The following is a 23,445-nucleotide window of genomic DNA, read 5'->3' on the forward strand; positions in this document are numbered from 1 at the left end:
TCAAGGACAGTCTCATCAACAAATGGTGCTGGGAAAACTGGACAGCTACACGCAAAAGAATGAAACTGGACCATCTTCTTACACCACAAACAAAAAGTAACTCAAAATAGATCAATGACTTGGACATAAAACCTGAAACCATAACACTCTTAGAAGAAAACATAGGTGGTGGGGCGCCTGGGTGGCTCAAAACCCAGGTGGGGCACCTGGGTTAAAGCCTCTGCCTTCAACTCAGGTCATGATCCCAGGGTCCTGGGGTCAAGCCCCTCATCAAGCTCTCTGCTCAGCAGGGAGCCTGCTTCCTCCTCTCTCTCTGCCGGCCTCTCTGCCTACTTGTGATTTCTGTCTGTTGAATAAATAAATACAACCTTTAAAAAAAAAAAAGGGAAGAAGAAGAAAACATAGGTGGTAAGCTTTCTGATGTTAAGTCTCAACGATTTTTTGGATTTGGCAACAAAAGCAAAGGCAGCAAAAGCCACAATACACAAGTGAAACACATGAAACTAAAAAGCTGCACAGCAAAGAAAACCACCAACAAAATGAAAAAGCAACCTACCAAGTGAGAGAAAATATTTGAAAATCATTTTTCAGATAAGGTTAATAGCCACAGTATATAAAGAATTCGTACACCTCAACAGGAAAAAAAACAAAAACAAAAACAAAAACCCCACAATCCAATTTAAAAATGGGCAGAGGGTCTAAACAGACATTTTGCAAGGAAGATATACCCATCTGGCACTTCATGGCCAATGGGTACATTAAAAAATGCTCACCATCAATAATCTCAGGGAAATGAAAATAAAACCATAATGAGAAACCTCCTCACACCTATTAGAATGAATATTTACCAAAAAGAAAAATATTAAGTGTTGGTGAGAATGTGGCAAAAAGGGAACCCTTGGGCGCCTGGGTAGCTCAGCTGGTTAAGCGACTGCCTTCGGCTCAGGTCATGATGCCAGGGTCCCAGGACTGAGTCCCACATCAGGCTCCAAGCTCAGCAGGAAGTCTCCTTCTCCCTCTGACCTCCTCTCCTCTCATGCTCTCTCTCATTCTCTCTCAAATAAATAAATCTTAAAAACAAAAACAGGGGCGCCTGGGTGGTTCAGTGGGTTGGGCCTCTGCCTTCAGCTCAGGTCATGGTCTCAAGGTCCTGGGATCAAGCCCTATATCGGGCTCTCTGCTCAGCAGGGAGCCTGCTTCCCTTCCTCTCCCTCTCTGCCTACTTGTGATTTCTGTCAAATAAATAAACATAATCTTAAAAAAAAAAATACAGAAACGACTAGAGTAACAGGTGTCCTATTACTAATTGATAGAGCTAAATTCAGCCTCTATGAAGAAGGGTTAGAATGAAGGAGGATCTCCACCAGGACACGTTATTGGCAACAGGGTCTTCAAAGAGGTAGTCACATTAAGATGAGGTCATCAGGGTGAGCCCTAAGCCAACATGACCGGTGTCCTTATAAGGACACAGACACAGGGAGAAGAATGCAATGTAAAGACAAAGAGACACGCAGAGGGATGGTAGAAGCAGAGACTGAAGACCTACAGCAAAGGCCAAAGAATGCCAAGGACGGCCCGCAGACCAGCAGGAACCAGAAGGTCAAGCACGAACTCTGCCCCACAGGCTCGGGAGGGTGCGGCCCATGCACAGCTTGAGTTCTGACGATCAGACTCTAGAACTGTGGGATTTTGTTACAGCAGCCCTCACACATCACCTGGGCCTACTCACGAGGACCTCTGACCGACTGATGACACGATCCATAAAGAACTACGTCACCTCAAATATGAGTGTGTCTGGGGCACGGGGTCCACTGCCACACACAAGCTCAGTGTTCAAAAACGTGTGCGAAACGAAGGAGAATACAAAGAAGTGTCAGGTGAAAAGGTGTCCAACTCGGGTCTTGCTGGAAATGTTTCAGGAACAATAGCTCCCAACCCCCAGAGCAGAACCACCAGTTATAAAGTATAAGCCAAAGTTGAGGAATTATTTTCTTTGCTTTTTAAAGGACTATAAATTAGAGCTAACTCAAAGTGATCCCCATAATAAATGACACCCTTACTACTCTGCATGTCAATATGTTTTCTTGAATGTCAAAGGGACAAGTGCGATCAGAAAAACATGCCAAGAATTGCATTCAACTCTGGAATACCCCTGGAAGAGTATTTTACAGGAATAACATGTAAGAAGGGCTGCATGGAGAACAAAAGACAACGACTAATAGTAGTAGTAGTAACAGTAATAATAAATAACGGCTCACAGTTATTAAGACATACTCTTTTCTAAGCACGTAATGCTATGCATTTTATAAATGACCATTCCTAGCCTCACCTGGATTTTTGCAACAGCGTCACTGAATGCACACCTGTCCCTATATATCTAAACAGCCAGAGTGATCCTCTGCTTAAATATTGCTCCTCTCCTCAAAACATGCCTCCTATACCCATTCCCTGTGACGAAAAGCCCAAGCCCTTGGCAAAGGTCAAGCATCAGAAGGACCTAAATGCCTCTCTGACTTTATCACTAAGCCTCCTCCTGTCACAGGGCACCTGGGTGGCTCAGTGGTGAAGAGCCTGACTCTTGATTTTTGCCTCAGGTCATGATCTCAGGGCTGTGAGATCAGGCCCACATCAGGCTCCGCACTCAGCAGGGAGTCTGCTTAAGATTCTCCCTCTCCTGTCCCTCCTCATAGTGCACACACACACACACACCCACACACACACAAGCCTCCTCCTATCACACCTCCTAGTCCTAACCACTGGCCTCCTTGCTGTTCCTCAATCCTGCCAAGCACCCTCCAGTTCAGGTCTTTCTTCTTGCTGCCCCCTGTCCTATATCACTTCCTCCCCAGATATACAGCAGGACTTACTCTCTCACTTTTTTGGGTTCTGTGCTCAACTCAGTAAGGCCTACCCTGATTATCCCGCAGTAACAGGGTGCAGGACCACTGTGAGCCAAAAACCTCCTCCCCATAGTTCAATCCATTACTAAACCTATTCAGCTTTAAAATTTCCCTTAGTCTTAAAACTTTCAAATGATACATTATGACGTTAAAGTTTTTATGATGAATACATACCTGTAGCTGCTGAAGATCGTCTTCCTGAATGTTCTGGGACAAATTATAAATCTAGAAAAGAAAAATCCAGATTGATAACCACTCTAGCTTCACTTCAAAGGAATCCCAAATAAGCCTAGAGCATTGGAAAGAAGCTTTGTACAACTAAAGGTTTAACCCTAAGAACATAAGTTCTGCTCAAACAATATTACCTGTCTTTTGGAAAACTATGCATATAATGTTGAAACTACCTAATTCTTCCTTTACAGCTTAAAATCAGTTTTCCTAAGTTCTTACCAAATCTCTATTTCCTATGTAATTAAAGTAATTTCAATTTCCACTTTTCAGACTCTTCTTGGAGTATTTTATACATACTTATAACCGAACTGGAAAAACAGGTAAGCTCTTTCTTGAGCTTAATTTATACCTATAGCCCAAAAAGAACATTTACACATCACCTAAGCATTGTGATAACAGAACAATTGAAAACAGATGTACTCTCCCTCTGCCTTATTTCCTCTGCAAACTTTTATCTTAATCAAGTGGTGATACCTGAACAGAACTAGTCATGGTGCTTAGAGCGAAGATGGTGGCACAGTCCTTCACAGTAGACTGGCTGTCAAACGCCCCCTGGGTGTCCATCAGAACAACTGCAACCTAAGAGAAAGGGAAATACCAACAAGATATGCTAGTGTGAGAAGGGGAAAAACATAGAGAAGAAACTGAGAAATACAGGTAACAATTAAATGAGGCTTTGGCACCTGTTTGTAATTCTACAGAAAAGTAGTTATTGAAGTGCCTTGTCTTGATCACAGAATTTTCCTGGACATTATCTGCTCTGACCTGATGAGATGGTATGAAACAGGGACCCACAGAGCCCCATCAATTAAAAGAGTCAAATGTTGAGACAGATTAACCCACTTACCAAGCCAGTCATTCACAAAAGTAATTCACAAAAGTATTCACAAAAGTAATAATATGATTATCACTTTTCTGTTACTTATATATCAGGTCCCATTAATCTCATTTTATATTTTTGAGTTTATTTTCATACCCCTAATCCCCACTGTGGTAGTACAAATGTAAAAATCCATGCAAAAGAAAGCATTATGCCAAATAGAAAGATAAGATCAAACCAAATAAAGTTTCTAGCCAGCCTCAAACAAAATTAAAAAATTTTTAATTAAAAAAAAAAAGCTTTTATATAGCAAAGTTAATGATCAACAAAACAAAAAGGCACTACAGAATAGGAGAAAATATCTGCAAATGATGTATCTGGTAAGGGGTTAATACCTAAATATATAAAGAACTTCTACAACTCAACACCAAAAAGGAAACATTCTGATTAAAAAGTAGGCAGAGGAGGGCGCCTGGGTGGTTCAGTGGGTTAAGCTGCTGCCTTTGGCTCAGGTCATGATCTCAGGGTCCTGGGATAGAGTCCCACATCGGGCTCTCTGCTCAGCAGGGAGCCTGCTTCCCTCTCTCTCTCTCTGCCTGCCTCTCTGTCTACCTGTGATCTCTCTGTAAAATAAATAAATAAAATCTTTTAAATAAATAAATAAATAAAAATAAAAAGTAGGCAGAGGATGTGAGTAGACATATTTCCCAAAAGACATACAAATGGCCAACAGACACATGAAAAGATGCTCAACCTCATTAATAATCATCAGGGAAATACAAATCGAAACCACAATGAGATATCAGTCAGAATGGACAGTATCAAAAAGAAATAACAAGGGATGCCTGGCTGGCTGAGTGGGCAGAGCATGCAACTCTTGATCTCAGGGTCATGAGTTCAAGACCCACACTGGTATAGGGATTAATAATAAAAAATAAAATTATAAAATAAGTGTTGGTGACATTGTGAAGAAAACAGAACCCTCATACGCTGTTGGTGAAAATGTAAACTGGTGTAACCACTGTGGAAAAGAGTATGGAATTTCCTCAAAAAATTAAAAATAAGTAACAAGTGTTGATGAGGACATGGAGGAAAAAGAACACTCAACCACCACTGGCAGGAATACAAACTGGTACAGCAACCTTAGAAAACAGTAGGGAGGTTCCTCAAAAAAAACTAAAAATAGAAATACCATATGATCTAATTAGTTCCACTACTGGGTATTTACACGAAGAAAACGAAAACACTAATATGAAAAGGTACATGCACCCCCCCCCCCGTGTCTACTGTGGCCTTATTTACAAGAGCCAAGATATGGAAGCAGCCCAAGTGTCCACCAATACATAACTGGATAGAGAAGACGTGGTATAGATCTTTGAATATTACTCAGCCATAAAAAAAAAAAAGAGAAAAAGAGAAATCTTTTAAAAAACAACAACAAAAAAAGAATTTAATAAAACTTTTAATTAGAAAAATAAAACCACCATGAGATACTACTTCCCACCTACGCTGACTATAATCAAAAAGACCAACAAGATCAGGTGTGGCAAGCATATGGCAAGCCTGGGAGCTTCCTGCATATCCAGTGAGAATGCAGGGTGCTACAGCTGCTTTGGGAAGCATTTCTGCAGTTTTTCGAAAGTTAGCTATGGAGTTCCCATACAACCCAGAAACTCTACTCCCACATATATTCCCAGAAGTAATGAAAACATGTTTAATCCTACAACTCATCAGGAAGGAAAGATCATTCTAATTAGAATAATCTAATTAAATAAAGGACTTGAATAGACATTTCTCCAAAGATGACATATGAATGGCCAACAGGTATGTGAAAAGGTACTCAATATCACTCATCATCAGGAAAACACAAATCAGGGACGCCTGGGTGGCTCAGTCCATTAAGCAATTGTCCACAGGTCATGATCCCAGGATTCTGGGATCGAGCCCATCATCCGGCTCCCTGCTCAGTGGGAAATCTGCTTCTCCCTCTCCCCTTGCTCATGCGCTCTCAAATAAAAATAAATAAAATCTAAAAAAAAGGAAAATACAAATCAAAATCACAATGAGATACCCTTTCACACCTACTAAAATGGGTATTATCAAAAAACAAGAGAAATAGGGGCACCTGGCTGGCTCAGTCGGTAGAGCAGGTGACTCTTGATCTCAAGGGTCATGAGGTTCAAGCCCCAGGCTGGGCACAGAGATTACTTTGAAAAAAAGAGAGAAATAATAAGTGTTGGTGAGGATGTGGAGAAATCAGAGCCTCTGATCATACAGCTGCTATGGAAAATAGAATGGAGATTCCTCAAAAAATTAAAAATAGAACTACTTGGGGCGCCTGCGTGGCTCAGTCAAGTGAAGCATCTGCCTTCCCCTCAGGTCATGATCCCACATACTGGGATCAGGCCCCACACTGGGCTCCCTGCTCAGTGGGAAGCCTGCTTCTCCCGCCCCTACTCCCTCTGCCTGTGTTCCCTCTCTTGCTGTGTGTCTGTCAAATAAATAAATAAAATCTTTTAAAATAATAATAATAAAAATTTAAAAATAAAAATAGAACTACTTTATGATCCAGCAAATCCTCTTTGGGTATATACCCAAAAGAATTCAGACCAGTATCTCAAGATACCTCCATTCCCAGGTTCACTGCCGCATGATTCACAACAGCCCAGACATGGAAACAACGTAAATGCCCATCAGCTGATGAAGGAACAGAGAAATGTGGGATCTACCTACAATGGAATACCACTGAGCCTTAAAGAGGAAGGAATCCCGCCATGTGCGACGACACGAATGAACCCGAAGGATATTAGCTGAGATAAGCCAGTCACAGAAGGACAAATACTTCTTGATTCCACTTATGTGAGGTATCTGAATAGTCAAACTCAGAGAAATAGAGAGAAGAATGGTGGTTGACAGGGGAGAAGGGGAAACGGGACTTGTTTAATGGGTATAAAGTTTCTGTGATGCAAGACGAATGGGTTCTTGAAATCTGCTACACAACACGGTGCCCATAGCTGACAATATTACACCGCATACTTGAAATGTTATTAAAAGGGTAGAACTCATGTTAAGTGCTTTTACCATAGTAAAAACAAGGAAAAAGAAAGGATATGTTCACACCAATACTGGTACATGAATGTTCATGGTAGCATGATTCGTAATAACCACAACGTAAAAATAACCCAAGCATCCTTCAAATGATGAAAAGATAAAGTGTGACACGTCCACACAGCACAGCATTATGCAGCCACAAGAAGAAATGAAGTACTGATGCATTCTACATCATGGATGGGTCTTGAGGACACTGGGCTGGAATCACCAGCACCAGGCTGGTTGGGTAGAGGAGTCAGGGAGGCCAAACACAGAGACCGCAGATTGTATGACTCTGTTTGTATGAAATGCCCAGAGGAGGCAAACAGATCCGTGGAGAAGGAAAGTAGATCAGCAGTGGCCAGGGACTGGGATAGGAGGGAAATGGGGAGTGACTGCTAATAAGAAGTGAGTTTCTTTCTGGGGTGATGAAAATCTTCCAGAAGAAGATGGTGGTGATACTTGCTCAGCCTCATGACTATACTAAAAACTGCTGAATTATGTACTTTTAAAGCATAAATTTTATGATATATGACTTAGATCTCAATGAAAAAGAGCTCAAACTGGCATATATTTACTAACTAGAAAAATAAGCCTGTATCAGGGAAATAAGAAGACTAAAGACAGGCTCTGGGGCGCCTGGGTGGCTCAGTGGGTTGAGCCGCTGCCTTCGGCTCGGGTCATGATCTCAGAGTCCTGGGATCGAGTCCCGCATCGGGCTCTCTGCTCAGCAGAGAGCCTGCTTCCCTCTCTCTCTCTGCCTGCCTCTCTGCCTACTTGTGATTTCTCTCTGTCAAATAAATAATAATAAAATAAAATAAAATAAAATAAAAAAAAGACAGGCTCTGGAGGAACAGGAGTCATACATACACTCAGATACTAAGTGCTGGATATTTGGGGGAAATGGTATTCTTTCATGCAGTGAAATGGTAAACTCTCATAAATACTGTCAAGAACAATTTGGCAGAAGCTAGAAAAAGGCGGAATGGGCCTCTTGGACCTAGCAATTCCACTTCCAAGTGGCTTTCTAATGTTCTGAACCAGAACAAAGAGAAAGAAAAGTATACTTAACATTCTGACTAAATACACACATACATAAGGCTAAAACTAAATTTATCTGTGTACTGCACTCTACCACTTTTCTACTGTTCTAGTTCTTTTTTTAATGTTTTACTTATTTATTTGGCAGACAGAGATCACAAGTAGGCAGAGCAGCAGACAGAGGTAGAGGAGGAAGCAGGCTAGAGCCCGATGCGGAGCTCGATCCCAGGACCCCGAGATCATGGCCTGAGCCAAAGGCAGACGCTTAATCCAATGAGCCACCCAGGCATCCCTCTAGTTTTTTCTTTTTAAAGACTGGTCATGAGCCAATAAATTGATTTCTCTACCATTAACGGGTCATGGTCAGAGTTCACAGAACCTGGAGTCACGCTTACACATTTACTCAAGGAGACATTTAACAGATCATTCACTGTAGCAAGGATTATAAAAATTAAAAAAAAGAAAGAAAGAAAGAAACAATCTACATGTTCACCAGTGGGTAAATGGGCAAATAAAAGAAGATATATTCATATGAAGACAACCACATAACAGTTAAAAAGAATAAACTGGAGCCACATATTTAAGAATGTAGATTTTCAATTAAAAAGTAAAAACAAATAATCTACTTTTTAAAAAGATTTTATTTATTTAGGAGAGGAAGAAAGAATGCACAAGCAGAGGCTTGACATCATCATCCTGAGGTCACGACCTGAGCCAGAATTAAGAGTCAGATACTTGACCAACTGAGCCACCACCCAGGTGCCCCCCCAAATTATCTATTTCTTTAGCCAGATAAATTGTAAGCTAAAATCTCACCAGCTATATTAAAAAACAAGAAAACCACGCAAAACTGTTATTTGGGTAACTTCCAAAAAACTGCTTATTCGTATGACATTTACCCAATATTATATTGATTTTTAAAAGCTCTCCTGATCCTGCTGAATGTCTGAACATAATATTTTTTAAAAGAGTAGAAATGCAACAATGAGCTATCCCTACACCTCTACTGGAATGGCAAAAATCGAGAAGACTGACAACATCAAATGCTGACAAGGATACAGAACAAGAGAACTTTCACATTCGTTGCTGGAAAAAATGCAAAATGATACAGGTACTCTTTGGAAGACAGTTTGAAAGTTTCTTACAAAACTAAAAATCATGTTGCCATACAATCCGACAATCAATGTCCTTGGTATTTACCCAAATTAGTTGAAACTTATGTTTCAACATAAATGCTTACACAGCAGCTTTATTCATAATTGTCAAAACTGGAAGCAAACAAGAAGTATTTCAGAAAAAAAAAAGTATTTCAGAAGGTGAATGGATACACCATGGTATGTTCAGATGATGGAATATTACTCAACGATAAAAAGAAAAGAGCTATCAAGTTATAAAAAAACTGAGGAACCATGAAAGCACACGGCTAAATGAAAGAAGGCAATCAGAAAAGACTACACATTGTATGAGTCCAACTACATGACATTCTAGAAAATGCAGATTTCTGGAGACAGTGTGAAGATCAGTGGTTGCCAGGAGTTGAGGAGGAGGCGGGAGCAAACAGGCAGAGCACAGGGTTTTCCAGCAGTGTTCCTACTGTCTGAGACAGCAACGGCGGCTGCACACTATTACACACTTATCGAAACCCAGAGACCATAAACACAAAGAGGGAACCCTAATGCAAAGCATGGGCTTTAGTTAATAATAGTATATCAATATTAGTTCATTGGGGTGCCTGGGTGGCTCAGTGGGTTAAAGCCTCTGCTTTCGGCTCAGGTCATGATCTCAGGGTCCTGGGATTGAGCCCCACATTGGGCTCTCTGCTCAGCAGGGAGCCTGCTTCCTCCTCTCTCTCTGCCTGTTTCTCTGCCTACTTGTGATCTCTGTTTATCAAATAAATGAATAAAATATTTTTTAAGAAAGTTAAAAAGAAAAACTTAAAAAATAAAAAAAAGAAACCTATTACTATTTAACATTTTAAAATATACTCGTGCTATTTTTAAACCATGCACTTATATTATTTTCAGATGAATTATCAGAGTACACATTAAAGTTCTTGTCCTGTTGCTGTTTTTGTTAATTAACAAGTCTTTTCTTCCTTACCTTCTTCCCACCAGGCTTCTCCACAGTAAAAACTTCACTCCAGATCTGAATCCCTGTTGTTTCTGGGTCAGAGCCCCCTCTCCATGAAAACCCTGTTAATGGTTCTTCTGAGTCACCCAACCAATTTGAATGGCCACCTTCCTTCTATAGGAAAAAAAAAAGAAATTTCCATTAAGTCTTAAATTTTGAGTAATTTTACATATCAAGGATAATCAACGAGCTTATTTTGCTCTTTTGGATATTTTCCAATCTGAACTGAAACAATTCAAGTTTACCTGGAAATATAAATATCGTAGCATGAAGTCCAGGAAGAAGGACTTGCCCTTTCGGAAGGCACCAGCCACCGACACCACCACCACATCAAGGTCTCGGATGTGGTCCTGCAAGAGAATGCTGGCCAAGGCTTTCTCTTCTAGCTCATAGGAATGCTGGTCTTTCTGAACCAAAACAACCTGCACTGGGCCAGGCTTTCCACTCTCCATGGCATCACCTAGATTGTTATAGAGAAAAAGAAAATTAGTTTCAAATCTTTTTTATTTTTTTTTTTTTAGCAGGCTCCCTGCTGAGCAGAGAGCCTGATATGGGGCTCGATCCCAGGACCCTGAGATCATGACCTGAGCCGGAGGCAGAGGCTTTAACCCACTAAGCCACCCAGATGCCCCTCAAATCTTTTTTAAATTTGTATTTTTGAACATGGGAAAAGCAAAAACTTTTTAAATGACACAAAAGCACAAACAATAAAAGAAAAAATGACAAATTAAACTCCATTAAAATTAAGAGTTTTTGTTCATTAAAAGACATCATTAATGGGAGGATCGGGTAACTGGGTGATAGACATTAAGGAGGACCCGTGATGTAATGAGCCCTGGGTGTTACATAAAACTGATGAATCACTGACCTCTACCTCTGAAACCAATAATACATTATATGTTAATTAACTGAATTTAAATTTTAAAAAAGACATCATGAAGAGAAAGTAAAAATGAAAGCCACAGACTAGGAGAAAACACCTATATCCAAAAGACTCACATCCACAGTCAATATAGAATTTCGTAAGAAAAGGACAAATATTCCAATTTTAAAACAGTAATAAGCAGGGCACCTGGGTAAGCTCAGCCAGTTAAGCGTCCGCCTTTGGGTCAGGTCATGATCCCAGGGTCCTTGGATCAAGTCCCAGGTCAGGCTCCCTGCCTCTCCTTCTCCCTTGGCCCCTCCTCCCTACTCGTGCCCTCTTTTCTTCTGACTCTCTCTCCCTCAAATAAATAAAATCTTTAAAGATGAGCAGAGAGCCTGAGGCAGGGCTCAATCCCAAGATCCTAAGATCATGACCTGAACCAAAGGCAGATGCTTAACCCTCTGAGCCACCCAGGTACCCCAATAAATAAAATCTTAAAAAAAAGAAAAAAAAAAAAGATTCACATCAATTTTATTCAAAATAGTCCCAAACCAGAAACAATCCAAATGTCCATCAACAGGACATTTTAGGTACTCTTTTTATTCCAACTTGCTTCAATATCAGCTCAATTTGGAGTTTTAACCCCATGTGGTAAATAATACAGCCTCATCTTTAAAAATAAGGAAACTAGGGCTCCAAAAGTTAAATGTCTTGTCCAATGTGTTCCGGAGAAAAGCTCGAAATGCTCTTTATGTGCTAGGACTTGCAGATCACTTTTTTTTTTTTTAAGATTTTATTTATTTATTTGACAGAGATCACAAGTAGGCAGAGAGGCAGGCAGAGAGAGAGGGAAGCAGGCTCCCTGCTGAGCAGAGAGCCCGATGCGGGGCTCGATGTGGGGCTCGATCCCAGGACCCTGAGATCATGACCTGAGCCGAAGGCAGAGGCTTAACCCACTGAGCTACCCAGGCGGCCCTTGCAGATCACTCTTAACAACCTAGTCAACATTTTAGGGCAATTAATTCTTTACCTCACAATTAAGCACTAACTAGTAGTTTCCCTACCAAAGTTGAAAGCAGAAAGATAACAATTCCTTGAAATTCACAGAGCCACTCAGCAGCAATGGATTTACAGAAAGTTTATAAAAAACTACCAGTGTGGCCTCAGGGATGAAGCAAAGCACTATTTCCCGAAGTATAAGTATGCAGCACTGGTATAAAAGATGTTTTCATGTAGTTAAAAGGACATTGTTTTAATAATTACATATTTTCATGTGTATAAGGAAACAAAACCATGTTTTAATGGTTTACTACTTAGAAGAATGCTAAGTTTAAAAGATGAATCAATTCAAAGTAAATTGAAAAACAAATATTATGCAAAGCACAGTACAGGCAAGCAGATATGGCCAAAATCACAAATACGGTCCCCAAATTGCTTTTGTCTGGGAAACACTGAAGGCTGCGTGATCACAGTAAGAAAGTCAACAAAACAGCTTGCCTGCCAGATTCTACCCATTGAGCTATGGGAATTACTACTCACTTTTTATACTTAAAATATCAGAAAGCAACAAAAGGTTCTTCCCACTTTTATATTTTTATCAAACTAGTGGAAAACAAGTTATAAATAAACTTAAACTGCCACGATGTCCTTGTAATAAATGTGTATTACTATCTTTCTTTCCCATTACTGCCTGGGTAAGAAGGAAACATTTCTGTGAATAATAATCTCTTGCGGTCTTTTTTACTGCCACAATAGGAGGTGAATCCAAGACCTAAAGACCTTCAATCTTTCATATGAAAGAACTATCGAGGGCACCTGGTGGCTCAGTTGGCTAAGCGTCAACCTTCGTCTGCTGTCCGCTCAGGTCAGGATCTTGGGGTCCTGGGATTGAGTCCTGCATGGAGCCCCCTATTCAGTGGGGAGTCTGCTTCTCACTCTCACCCTGCTCCCCCTGCTTGTGCTCGCTCCCTTTCTCTCTCAAATAAATAAAAATAAAATCTTAAAAAAGAAAAAAGAACTAACAAGAACTCACTCAGATCTTATGGATAAACCAGTGTTACGTACTGCACAAGACTCAGAGCAGTTCCAAACCAAGTCCCTGTGGTGGCTGGTTGCTCCCCCAGTAAGTCATTTTCCCCTCCTGCTATGGCAACTGATTTTTAGCTGGGCATCAAACTGCCCAAAAGAAATCTTCAACCCAACCTTGCAGCGAGGGTTATCACTGTGTGACTCAGTTCAGACTGGAAATGATACAGCAAATTCTGGGGCAGGCACTTTCCCCTTTCCTGCTCTCTGGATGTATTTGGGGGAGGGAGTCATCATGCACCAGGCGCATGAGGTCAACGCCCCAGAAATACTGAAGCTACAAGAGAGGTAGGGCCTCAGACTTTGTGTAGCAGAACTGCCCTGCTGGCTCACTTTTATGTGAAATAAATAAGTAAATAAATGTCTACCTCGTTTAGATTAACTAATTTGAAGGCTCTATCGGATACAGCCAAACCCAGGAACCAGTTTAAGAGTCCCCCAGGAGGGCGCCTGGGTGGCTCAGTGGTTAAGCCGCTGCCTTCGGCTCAGGTCATGATCTCGGGGTCCTGGGATCGAGTCCCGCATCGGGCTCTCTGCTCGGCAGGGAGCCTGCTTCCCTCTCTCTCTGCCTGCCTCTCCGTCTACTTGTGATTTCTCTCTGTCAAATAAATAAATAAAATCTTTAAAAAAAAAAAAAAAAAAAAGAGTCCCCCAGGATCTCACAATTAAGTTCATGATACTGGCTCTTTCCATTTCATCTATTAAACCATTAAAGTCTACAGAACAAAGCAGACACACAACAGATGATCACAGGAAGAATGAATCTGTCAGGCTGTAATATAGTGGAAGGCCACAACCCTGAGAATGCAGGTGGTTTTGCCAGAGCAACAGACACAGAAGGTAAGGTTCCCTGGGCTACTGACAAGACGGAATAACCCAATGACAGGAACGTATGCAGTTATGCACAATGAGCTGTACTTCAAGAGAAGCTGAAGACCACTGAGGACAGTTGGGGGGGAAAAGGTGATGAAGCCCTTCACTCAACTCTTCCTCTCCTTCTGCCCAGAGAACAGTGAAAAGGAAGAGAAACCCAGACTATTTTAGTTGGAGGAGCGGAGCTGATCTTGCATTTCTCTTCGAATGGTTTACTGGACATACTGGATTTAGAAAGATCTTGCTCCTTTGGTTTCCATCCACTTAAGGGAAAAATCATTGTGAACCGCACACATCACCAATAATCCAATTTAAACAAATAGAGTTGCTCACTTTTCACCATATCATCTTTCTCTCTCATTTTCTAAGACAAGACAGTACCTTTTTTTCTAAAAGATTTATTTATTTTGAGAGAGAGCAAAAGGGAAGCGAGGGGGAGAGGAAGAGGGAATCTCTAGCAGACACGGCACTGAGCATAGAGCCTGACACAGGGCTCACTCTCGCGACCCTGAGATCATAACTGGAGCCAAATCCAAGAGTCAGATACTCAACCAACTGAGCCAGCCAGCTGCCCCCAAGACAGTATCATTGATCTTCCAAGTAAAAACTTTACTTTTACTCACCCCTTTCCAGGTGTCATCTAAATGCCATTTGTTCTTTAAAAAAATTGCTAAAAGGGGTGCCTGGCTGGCACAGTTGGAAGAGTATGCAACTCTTGATCTTGAAGTCATGAGTTCAAGCCTCACATGGGAGGCAGAAATTACTTAAATGAGTAAAACTATAAAAATTTTAACAAAAAAATAAATGTCCTTTGCCGATTTATCCCCATATCTCAGGCTCCCCAATCCCTTACGATGTCTTAATCAAAACCTCAGGACCTTCTCCCTTAGATCTTACCACCACCTCCTGATCTTTCTCGCCTGTTAGGTACTATCCCCAAGTGTTGCTTTAATGATGCGATCTCATCCATTAGGGCTGACCTCCTTCAATATAGTACATAAATACATCATGATAGCAACTACATAAGGGCTCCCCAAACACTTTATGGATCAAGGACTCAAAGCTAAATCTCCATCCTCTAAGTCAAACCCTTTCACCATTCTCCCCATTTACTCCTCACCCTCCCTCGTCCTCTCAGACAAATTTATTTTCACTGGTCTTTCTACTGAAGAAACAGGATTCTGGTCCTGTCCTGCCTTGATTCCAAAATTTCAAGTGTATAACTTATTCAACCACTTGTTCCCATGGCCTCAAAAACACATCCCTCCCCCCCAACTCCAGGCAAAGACTGACCCTTCAACACCCACCTTCTCCTCCCTCTGGCCCCATCCTTTGCCTATCACTTTCCATGGTATACTTAAAAAAAAAAAAAAAAAGAAAGAAAGAAAAAAAACACGTTCTGGAGTCTAGATACAGCAGGGCTTGAATGCTTCCTTTCTGCCCTCTAGAATGTAAGCTCCATTAGGGTAAGAACTTTTGTCTCTGCTATTCAATGCTATATCCCCCAAGATCCCAGAACCGTGCCCATACATAGTAGATATCCAAAAAATATTTCTGGAATAACTGAATAAACTCCACCACTTAGTCTCAATGTAACTATGGATAAATTTCTAACCACTTTCAGGTCCATTTATTTAGAAACTGAATACTCATCTCAAAGCCCAGAGTCCAATACATACTGGAAACTCATAAAGTGGTCCCACTTTCCTATTTCTACTAAAACCTCATACATACTGTATTATCCCACCCATTCCAATATTAATATTAATCATGACTTATCACTCACGTGGGAACTTCTGGGGAGTAGGGAAACTGTTATACTCAGCCCCAGTATCTAAAAGGAAGAATAACAGTCTCCTAGTATTGTGAGCACTAAACCCAGTAATACTTGCCAAGCACCTCAATAAAAACCAGTTTCTTCCCTTCCCCCACTGCGGTCTCCTTTCTTTCTGGGCCAAACTCCTTGAAGGTGTGTCTTCATTCATGTATCTGCCCATTCCCTTCTCATTACCTTGCAACCTGACCTTCCTCTCAACCTCCTTGCTGAAACTCTTCACTAGTTTATCAATGACCTGTCTTGCCAAATCCAATGGCCCTTCCTTGATTCTCACTTCACCCTCTCTGCATAACAAAACACAACTGGCATCTGCTTCTAGAACTCCTGAAAACCTTTGGTCTCAGAGACAGTGCCCATTTCTAGCTCCCTTCCAACCTCTTCACCATCTTTTGCTACTTCTTTTTCTCTTCAGGCTCCTCTGAGCGCCACGGGTGCTCTGCTTCCGTCTCGAAGTTCTCCTTCACTCCCTCACTGAGCTCTTTTATTAGTTCACTATACCCTCTTTTGGTGATGCAACGTCATTAATTCCCAACCTGCATTCAGGTCCAATACACAACTGCCTCAGGGACAGACGCACCTGGATACTCCACTGTCACCTCATTCTCAGGAGTAGTGTGTAGAAATATATGGGCACAAGAGTCAAGAGACGAGTTCCTGTTCCAGTTCTACCACTAACAACCTATGTGACTCTGGGCATGTCTAGTTTGTGGTCTCAAGAGTGAAATGAGTCAAGATTTAACTTCTAGAAACCCTGCAGGACTAACACTCTCTATATCTATTTATGGTATTGTCGCAATGAATCCTCAGTTACTCCACTTCTTTCAAATCTCTACTTCTCAGCCTCCACAGCTTACCTGACTCCATCTTCCTATATACCGTATAGCTCCAAATCCAATTATTTCCTTTTTTATATGTATATTTATTTGAGAGAACGAGTGAGCATGGGGGAATGGGGGGGAAGCGGGCACAGAGGGAGAAGGAGAGAGCATCTTAAGCAGACCCCACATTGAACGTGGAACCTGACACAGGGCTCAATCCCATGATCCTGAGACCACAACCTGAGCTGAAACCAAGAGTTGGACACTTAACCGACTGCATCACCCAGGCTCATTTCTCCCTCCTAGGACTAAAGCTTGTTTTGGCAAAGGTTGTTATTCTCCGGTGAGGCAGAATGTACAGGAGAAAGGCCTTCCCCAACACTTAGGGCCCAGCTGTAGAATGACTGTACAAACCACGATTAAATCATTTTACTTCTCTGGGTCTCACTCAGTTTCCTCTACAAAATCAGGCAGTTAGGTGAAGCTATTGTTTTTCTAGCTCTAAGAGTCAGTGACTCTTCAACAACTGAAAATTTCCTGAATGTCTAAACTGGCCAAACTTGCTAGGTAACCTATACATCCCTTGGATTAAATTTAAATTGTACAGGCCTGGCTAAAGAACAGATCAAAATTTATAATGATACGGGGCGCCTGGGTGGCTCAGTGGGTTAAAGCCTCTGCTTTCAGCTCAGGTCATGATCCCAGGGTCCTGGAATCGAGCCCTGCATCGGGCTCTCTGCTCTGCGAGAAGCCTGCTTCCTCCTCTCTCTGCCTGCCTCTCTGCTTACCTGTGATTTCTGTCAAATAAATAAATAAAATCTTTAAAAAAAAAAATTTATAATGAGGGGCGCCTGGGTGGCTCAGTGGGTTAAGCCGCTGCCTTCGGCTCAGGTCATGATCTCGGGGTCCTGGGATCGAGTCCCGCATCGGGCTCTCTGCTCAGCAGGGAGCCTGCTTCCCTCTCTCACTCTCTGCCTGCCTCTCCGACTACTTGTGATTTCTCTCTGTCAAATAAATAAATAAATAAATCTTTAAAAAAAAAAAATTTATAATGATAAAAACATTAAAGCAACTTGCTCAGTAAGGACTCACACAAAAGTTTCTGAGGTTTGAGGTTTTTGTTTTGAGGGTTTTTGCGGGGAGGGAGGAAGGGCTTCCCCTAATTGCAATGAAATTACTCCCACTTCTCAGGAATCTTAAACTCTGGAGATCTTACCTCCAGGAATGTTATTAAAAAAACCTTTAGGGTGCCTGAGTGGCTCAGAGGGTTAAGCCTCTGCTTTCCGCTCAGGTCGTGATCTCAGAGTCCTGGAATCATGCCCCGCATCAGGCTCTCTGCTCAGCAGGGATCCTGCTTCCCTCTCTCTCTGCCTGCTTCTCTGCCTACTTGTGATCTCTCTCTCTGTCAAATAAATAAATAAATAAATAAAATCTTAAAAAAAAAAGAAATAAGATATTTTAAAAAAAGAAAAAAAGAAAAAGAAAAACCTTTAGGGGACAACCTTTTATGCCTTTTCCCTTTAGTAAAGCAATTATTTCCCAAGATCTAGATAACCACTCTGAGACAATAGTAATCCTCACTTATATGAACAGTTAATGCTTATTTAGATGAAGAGTTGATGCTGTATTATGTTCATTTATATGAATAACAGAAGAGACATTTTGTACACACAGATATGGCCTGACTATAGCCACATCTGTCATCCATTTACACATAAGTGAACTGAAAACCAATGTTTAAAAAAAAAGAAAAAAAAGATGAATAGACCAAATACTGTATCATATTTCCAATTCTGATTATTGCTGTAAATAGTACATGGTAATACTGAATCAGTCATCATTTCAGTTATATAAGAAGTGCTGAAAATTCTTGGATAATTAAAAAGACTTTCGGGGCGCCTGGGTGGCTCAGTGGGTTAGAGCCTCTGCCTTCAGCTCAGGTCATGATCTCAGGTCCTGGGATCGAGTCCCGCATCGGGCTCTCTGCTCAGCAGGGAGCCTGCTTCCTCCTCTCTCTCCGCCTGCCTCTCTGCCTACTTGCGATCTCTATCTGTCAAATAAATAAATAAACAAAATCTTTTTTAAAATAAATAAATAAAAAGCCTTTCAACAGTCCATGTGGAAGCTACAAACTTTTTTCTAATTACTTTTCAAGTACTGATTTAGCCTTTACTTCTGGCACAACACACCTTAACCCAGACTAACCAGTAGGTTTAAATGTGCCTGTTCAAATAATCTCTGTAATAACCGCATTCAACAGCCTGGCTCTGCACTAAAATGAGAAGAACAGACAACCCAAGTAGAAAGAAGCTGAAAGACTAACAAGTGAAACTAATTCTCTTAAGGAAAACTGTAGAGATCTGAGCAAATGACAGCATTAACTCTTCTAGAATGATCTAACTCTGAATGTTTGTCTTAAAGATGTTTTATTTGAGAGAGAAAGAGAGAAGGCACACGGAGGGGCAGAGGGACAGAGAGAGAATCTCAAACAGACCCCCTCACTGAGCGAGGAACCCAATAGGGCTCCATCTCATGACCCCAAGATCACAACATGAGCTGAATCCAAGAATCAGATGCTCAACTAACTGCACCTCCCAGGAGCCCCTGCAGCTACTTTTTAAAAAGTCTTTTAGATTGGGGTGCCTGGGGCGCCTGGGTGGCTCAGTGGGTTAAAGCCGCTGCCTTCGGCTCAGGTCATGATCCCAGGGTCCTGGGATCGAGCCCCACTTCGGGCTCTCTGCTCAGCAGGGAGCCTGCTTCTTCCTCTCTCTCTGCCTGCCTCTCTGCCTACTTGTGATCTCTGCCTGTCAAATAAATAAATAAAATCTTTAAAAAAAAAAAAAAAAGATTGGGGTGCCTGGGTGGCTCAGTGGGTTTGGCCTCTGCCTTCAGCTCAAGTCCTGATCTCAGGGTCCTGGGATCAAGCCCTGCACTGGGCTCTCTGCTCAGCGGGGAGCCTGCTTCCTCCTCTCTCTCCGCCTGCCTCTCTGCCTTCTTGTGATCTCTCTCTCTGTTAAATAAAATCTTTTTAAAAAATAAATAAATAAAAATAAAAAGTCTTTTAGGGGCACCTGGGTGGTGCAGTCTGTTGAGCATCCATCTCTTGTTTTGGCTCAGGTCACAATCTCAGGGTGCCGGGATCAAGCCCCCCGTCAGGCTCTGCACTAGATGTGGAGTCTGCTCAAGATTCTCTCTCCCTCTGCTCCTCCTACTTATGTCACCTCCTTCACTCAAATAAATGAATAAAATCTTAAAAAAATAAGTCATGGGGCGCCTGGGTGGCTCAATGGGTTAAAGCCTCTGCCTTTGGCTCACGTCATGGTGTCAGGGTCCTGGGATCGAGCCCCGCATCAGACTCTCTGCTCAGTGGGGAGTCTGCTTCCTCCTCTCTCTCTGCCTGCCTCTCTGCCTACTTGTGATCTCTCTCTCTGTGCCAAATAAATAAACAAAACCTTAAAAAAAAAAGTCATTTTAAAAATGCAAAAGTAGCTGCAGAGGCTAAATAAAAGTCACTGAGACTACTGAATCATCATCAGCCTTTCCAGTCCTATGGAAAACATACATTCTGGGGGCGCCTGGGTGGCCCAGTGGGTTGAGCCTCTGCCTTCGGCTCGGGTCATGATCCCAGAGTCCTGGGATCGAGCCCCACATCGGGCTCTCTGCTGGGCAGGGAGCCTGCATCCCTCTCTCTCTGCCTGCCTCTCTGCCTACTTCTGATCTCTGTCTGTCAAATAAATAAATCTTAAAATATATATATATATGTGTATATATATGTGTATATATATATACATTCTAAAAAATAAGTTCTATTAAAAAACATTATAGGGAAAAAAGTTTAAATTCCCCTCAAATATTTGAAAAGACCATCTGAACAGTGATAAACTCAAGGAAACTAGTTAACTGTAAGCAAGTACAACTACTTTTTCAGAAAATTCATACAGAATTGAGTTAATCAATTCAACAATGCACACCAGGTTCCTCAAGCTCAGCACTACTGCTATCTTGGGCTGGGTAACTCTTCGTTGTGGGGAGCTAGTCTGTTAATTGTAGGATATTTGGCAGCAACTCTGGCCTCTACCCACTAGATACCAGTAGTGCTACCCCTGGTTCTCAGACCCAAAAATGTCTGCAGATATTGCTAGATGTCCCATAGCTGCAAAATCCCCCCAGGTGAAGAACCACTACGGCAAAGCCGGCCCCAGTGCTCATCTTTACTATTCAGAGTTCCAAAGAGCATATTAACTACAGTTTCAGAAACATTTCACTGAGTAGAGTGTATGACTCAGGGCAAAGTTATGACCTGAGTTTTCCACTCTCCTTTTGAAACACATTTACTAAAGGGCAAGAGGAACACACCCAAAACCAGAAGCACACCATTTCATGCCTTGTTCTCGATGGCAGTCTTTAAAGTCCCTAACTCAGGCAAGGCCAGCGAGAACGCATCATCATGTATGATGGTAAACCCTCAGCCAACTCAAACTGCTGGGTGTGGTTCCATTTTGCTGATGGTTGGGAGTGCTTTTTTTTTTTTTTTTTTTTTTTTAATTTGACAGAGAGAGATGACAAGCAGGCAGAGAGAGGGGAGGAGGCAGGCTCCCTGCTGAGCAGAAAGCCCAATGCGGGGCTCCATCCCAGGACCCTAGGATCATGACCTGAGCCGAAGGCAGCAGCTTAACCCACTGAGCCACCCAGGTGCCCTGGGAGTGCTTTTATACAGTCTATTTTGTCTTAAGGAACTAAGTATGCTGGTAGATACATGTACATTTTTTTTTTAAAGATTTTATTTATTTATTTGACAGAGAGAGATCACAAGTAGGCAAAGAGGTAGGCAGAGAGAGAGAGAGAGAGAGAAGGAAGCAGGTGCTGAGCAGAGAGCCCGAAGCGGAACTCGATCCCAGGACCCTGAGATCATGAACTGAGCCGAAGGCAGCAGCATAACCCACTGAGCCACCCAGGCGCCCCGATAGATGTACATTTGTAAAGCTGTTTCAATGAAAAAACTACCTATACCCAACAGAAGAGAATATGGAGAAAATTTACATTGGAATCAATTAAAGGGTTTAAGAGGAAACTTTTTCTCAATGCATGTGTTACAACAAATCTTTATACTTGAGCACAGAAAGCTGAACAAAACCACATTTTGTCAATTTTGTAGTGGTTTATGGATTTATAAAGACCAATTATGACTATACAGTACTTAAGATTCAGAAATGCAGAGACTAGGTTAAATCTAAAAATGATGCCAGGCTATGCTATAGAAAAAAATTATTTTTTTAATAGACTGAGTTCAATATTCATCTCATTTGACACTTCCCTAAAAATAAAAAATCACCAAAATCAGGGTGCCTGGGTGGCTCAGTTGGTTAAGCATCTGCCTTTGGATCAGGTCCTGATCCCAGGGTCCTGGGATCCAGCCCTGAAATGGCTCCCAGCTCACCAGGGAGACTGCTTCTCCTTCTCCTTCTGCCCCTCCCCACTGCTTGTGTGCACAAGCGTGCCTGTCCAGGCTCCCTCTGTCTCTATCTCAAATGAATAAAAACTTAAAAAAAAAAAAAATCACCAAAATTCATTTGGTTTCCTGAGGGTTTTGTGTTCCAGATGAATAAGGTTTTCTTAATTGTCAATATTTGACTTGGATTCCTTATGATTTCAAGACATAAAAAGTTAATCTTATTTTTTTTTCCACTGACTATACCAGCAAAGGCTATTTTCTAACTTTTAATATGCTTTAGCATATTAAATCCACAAGTTCATAAATACATCAACAAGTTCTCTCGATATACATACTAATAAAAAGCACCCTTTACAAATTTCCAAAGAGCATCAACTTCTCAATACACTGATACTATAAATCAAACTTCCTATTAAGTAAACAAATCAATTGAAATGTAAGCAACCACCTATAGGGAAATTTTATTCTCTATTAGTATGCAAATTAGAATTACTCAAAGTTCTTTTTTTAACGTTGCCCGGCCACACAATGAATTAAATCACAATCTGTGGGTCCCATGCACTGTCAGGTTTAAAATACCGCAGGTTATTCTAACTCATGCAGCAGAATGCAGATCCAAAAGCCCAACTAAAGGTTTTTTTCTTTTAATTAAAGCTTTCCCCTCATTTTCCCCCCTTTGATGTTTTTTAAAGAATATACTCCCAGGGGCGCCTGGGTGGCTCAGTAGGTTAAGCCTCTGCCTTCGGCTCAGGTCATGATCTCAGGGTCCCAGGCTCTCTGCTCAGCAGTGAGCCTGCTTCCCTTCCTCTCTCACTGCCTGCCTCTCTGCCTACTTGTGATCTCTGTCAAATGAATAAATAAAAATCTTAAAAAAAAAAAAAGAATATACTCCCAAAACCTCAAAGACAACTTGCAAAAATGTTTTAAAATTTAGATTAATTTTAAAATGCAGCTGTGTTATTTGAACAATTTCTCAGTTCACAAGGCCATAGAAACTTTAACAGGTATGCCTTATAGGCAAATTCTAGTTCCCAACAAGTTCACACAACCTGGGGTTCTCTATTTCACTGGAATCTTAATATGTAGCCAAACTGTTAAGTGACCTAGCACTGGGGATTGGGGGAGGTAGAGAGAATTTTATATTAATTTACTGCTTTTTATAATTCTCTATTATCTCATTTTAAGATTTAGAAATCATAAAAATGAAAAACACACGAGCTCCACCACAGAACACCAAGTTAACAAACCCTATTCTAAACAACTTCTATTGAGTGAAAGCTACAGAAAGTATGCTGGTATAGGT

General features: G+C 41.4%; 1 protein-coding gene across 3 annotated transcripts in view; it reads right to left on the minus strand.

The window, feature by feature from the left end:
• The window catches only part of ATL3 (atlastin GTPase 3), a 50,879-nt gene that overhangs the window by 25,576 nt on the left and 1,858 nt on the right, over positions 1-23,445 (minus strand). For 2 of the 3 annotated variants that reach the window (XM_082748196.1, XM_082748195.1), the window contains exons 2-5: positions 10,458-10,672; positions 10,183-10,326; positions 3,606-3,710; positions 3,075-3,125 (exon numbers count right to left, since the gene is read on the minus strand). In XM_082748196.1, the coding sequence (XP_082604322.1) occupies positions 3,075-3,125; positions 3,606-3,710; positions 10,183-10,326; positions 10,458-10,672 (515 nt within the window). Of the gene's footprint in view, positions 1-3,074; positions 3,126-3,605; positions 3,711-10,182; positions 10,327-10,457; positions 10,673-12,892; positions 13,047-23,445 lie in introns of those variants that run through there. The other variant, XM_082748197.1, reaches the window with a different exon arrangement.

Source organism: Mustela nivalis, assembly GCF_964662115.1.
Source record: "Mustela nivalis genome assembly, chromosome: 9".
Classification (NCBI taxonomy): Eukaryota; Metazoa; Chordata; class Mammalia; order Carnivora; family Mustelidae; genus Mustela; species Mustela nivalis.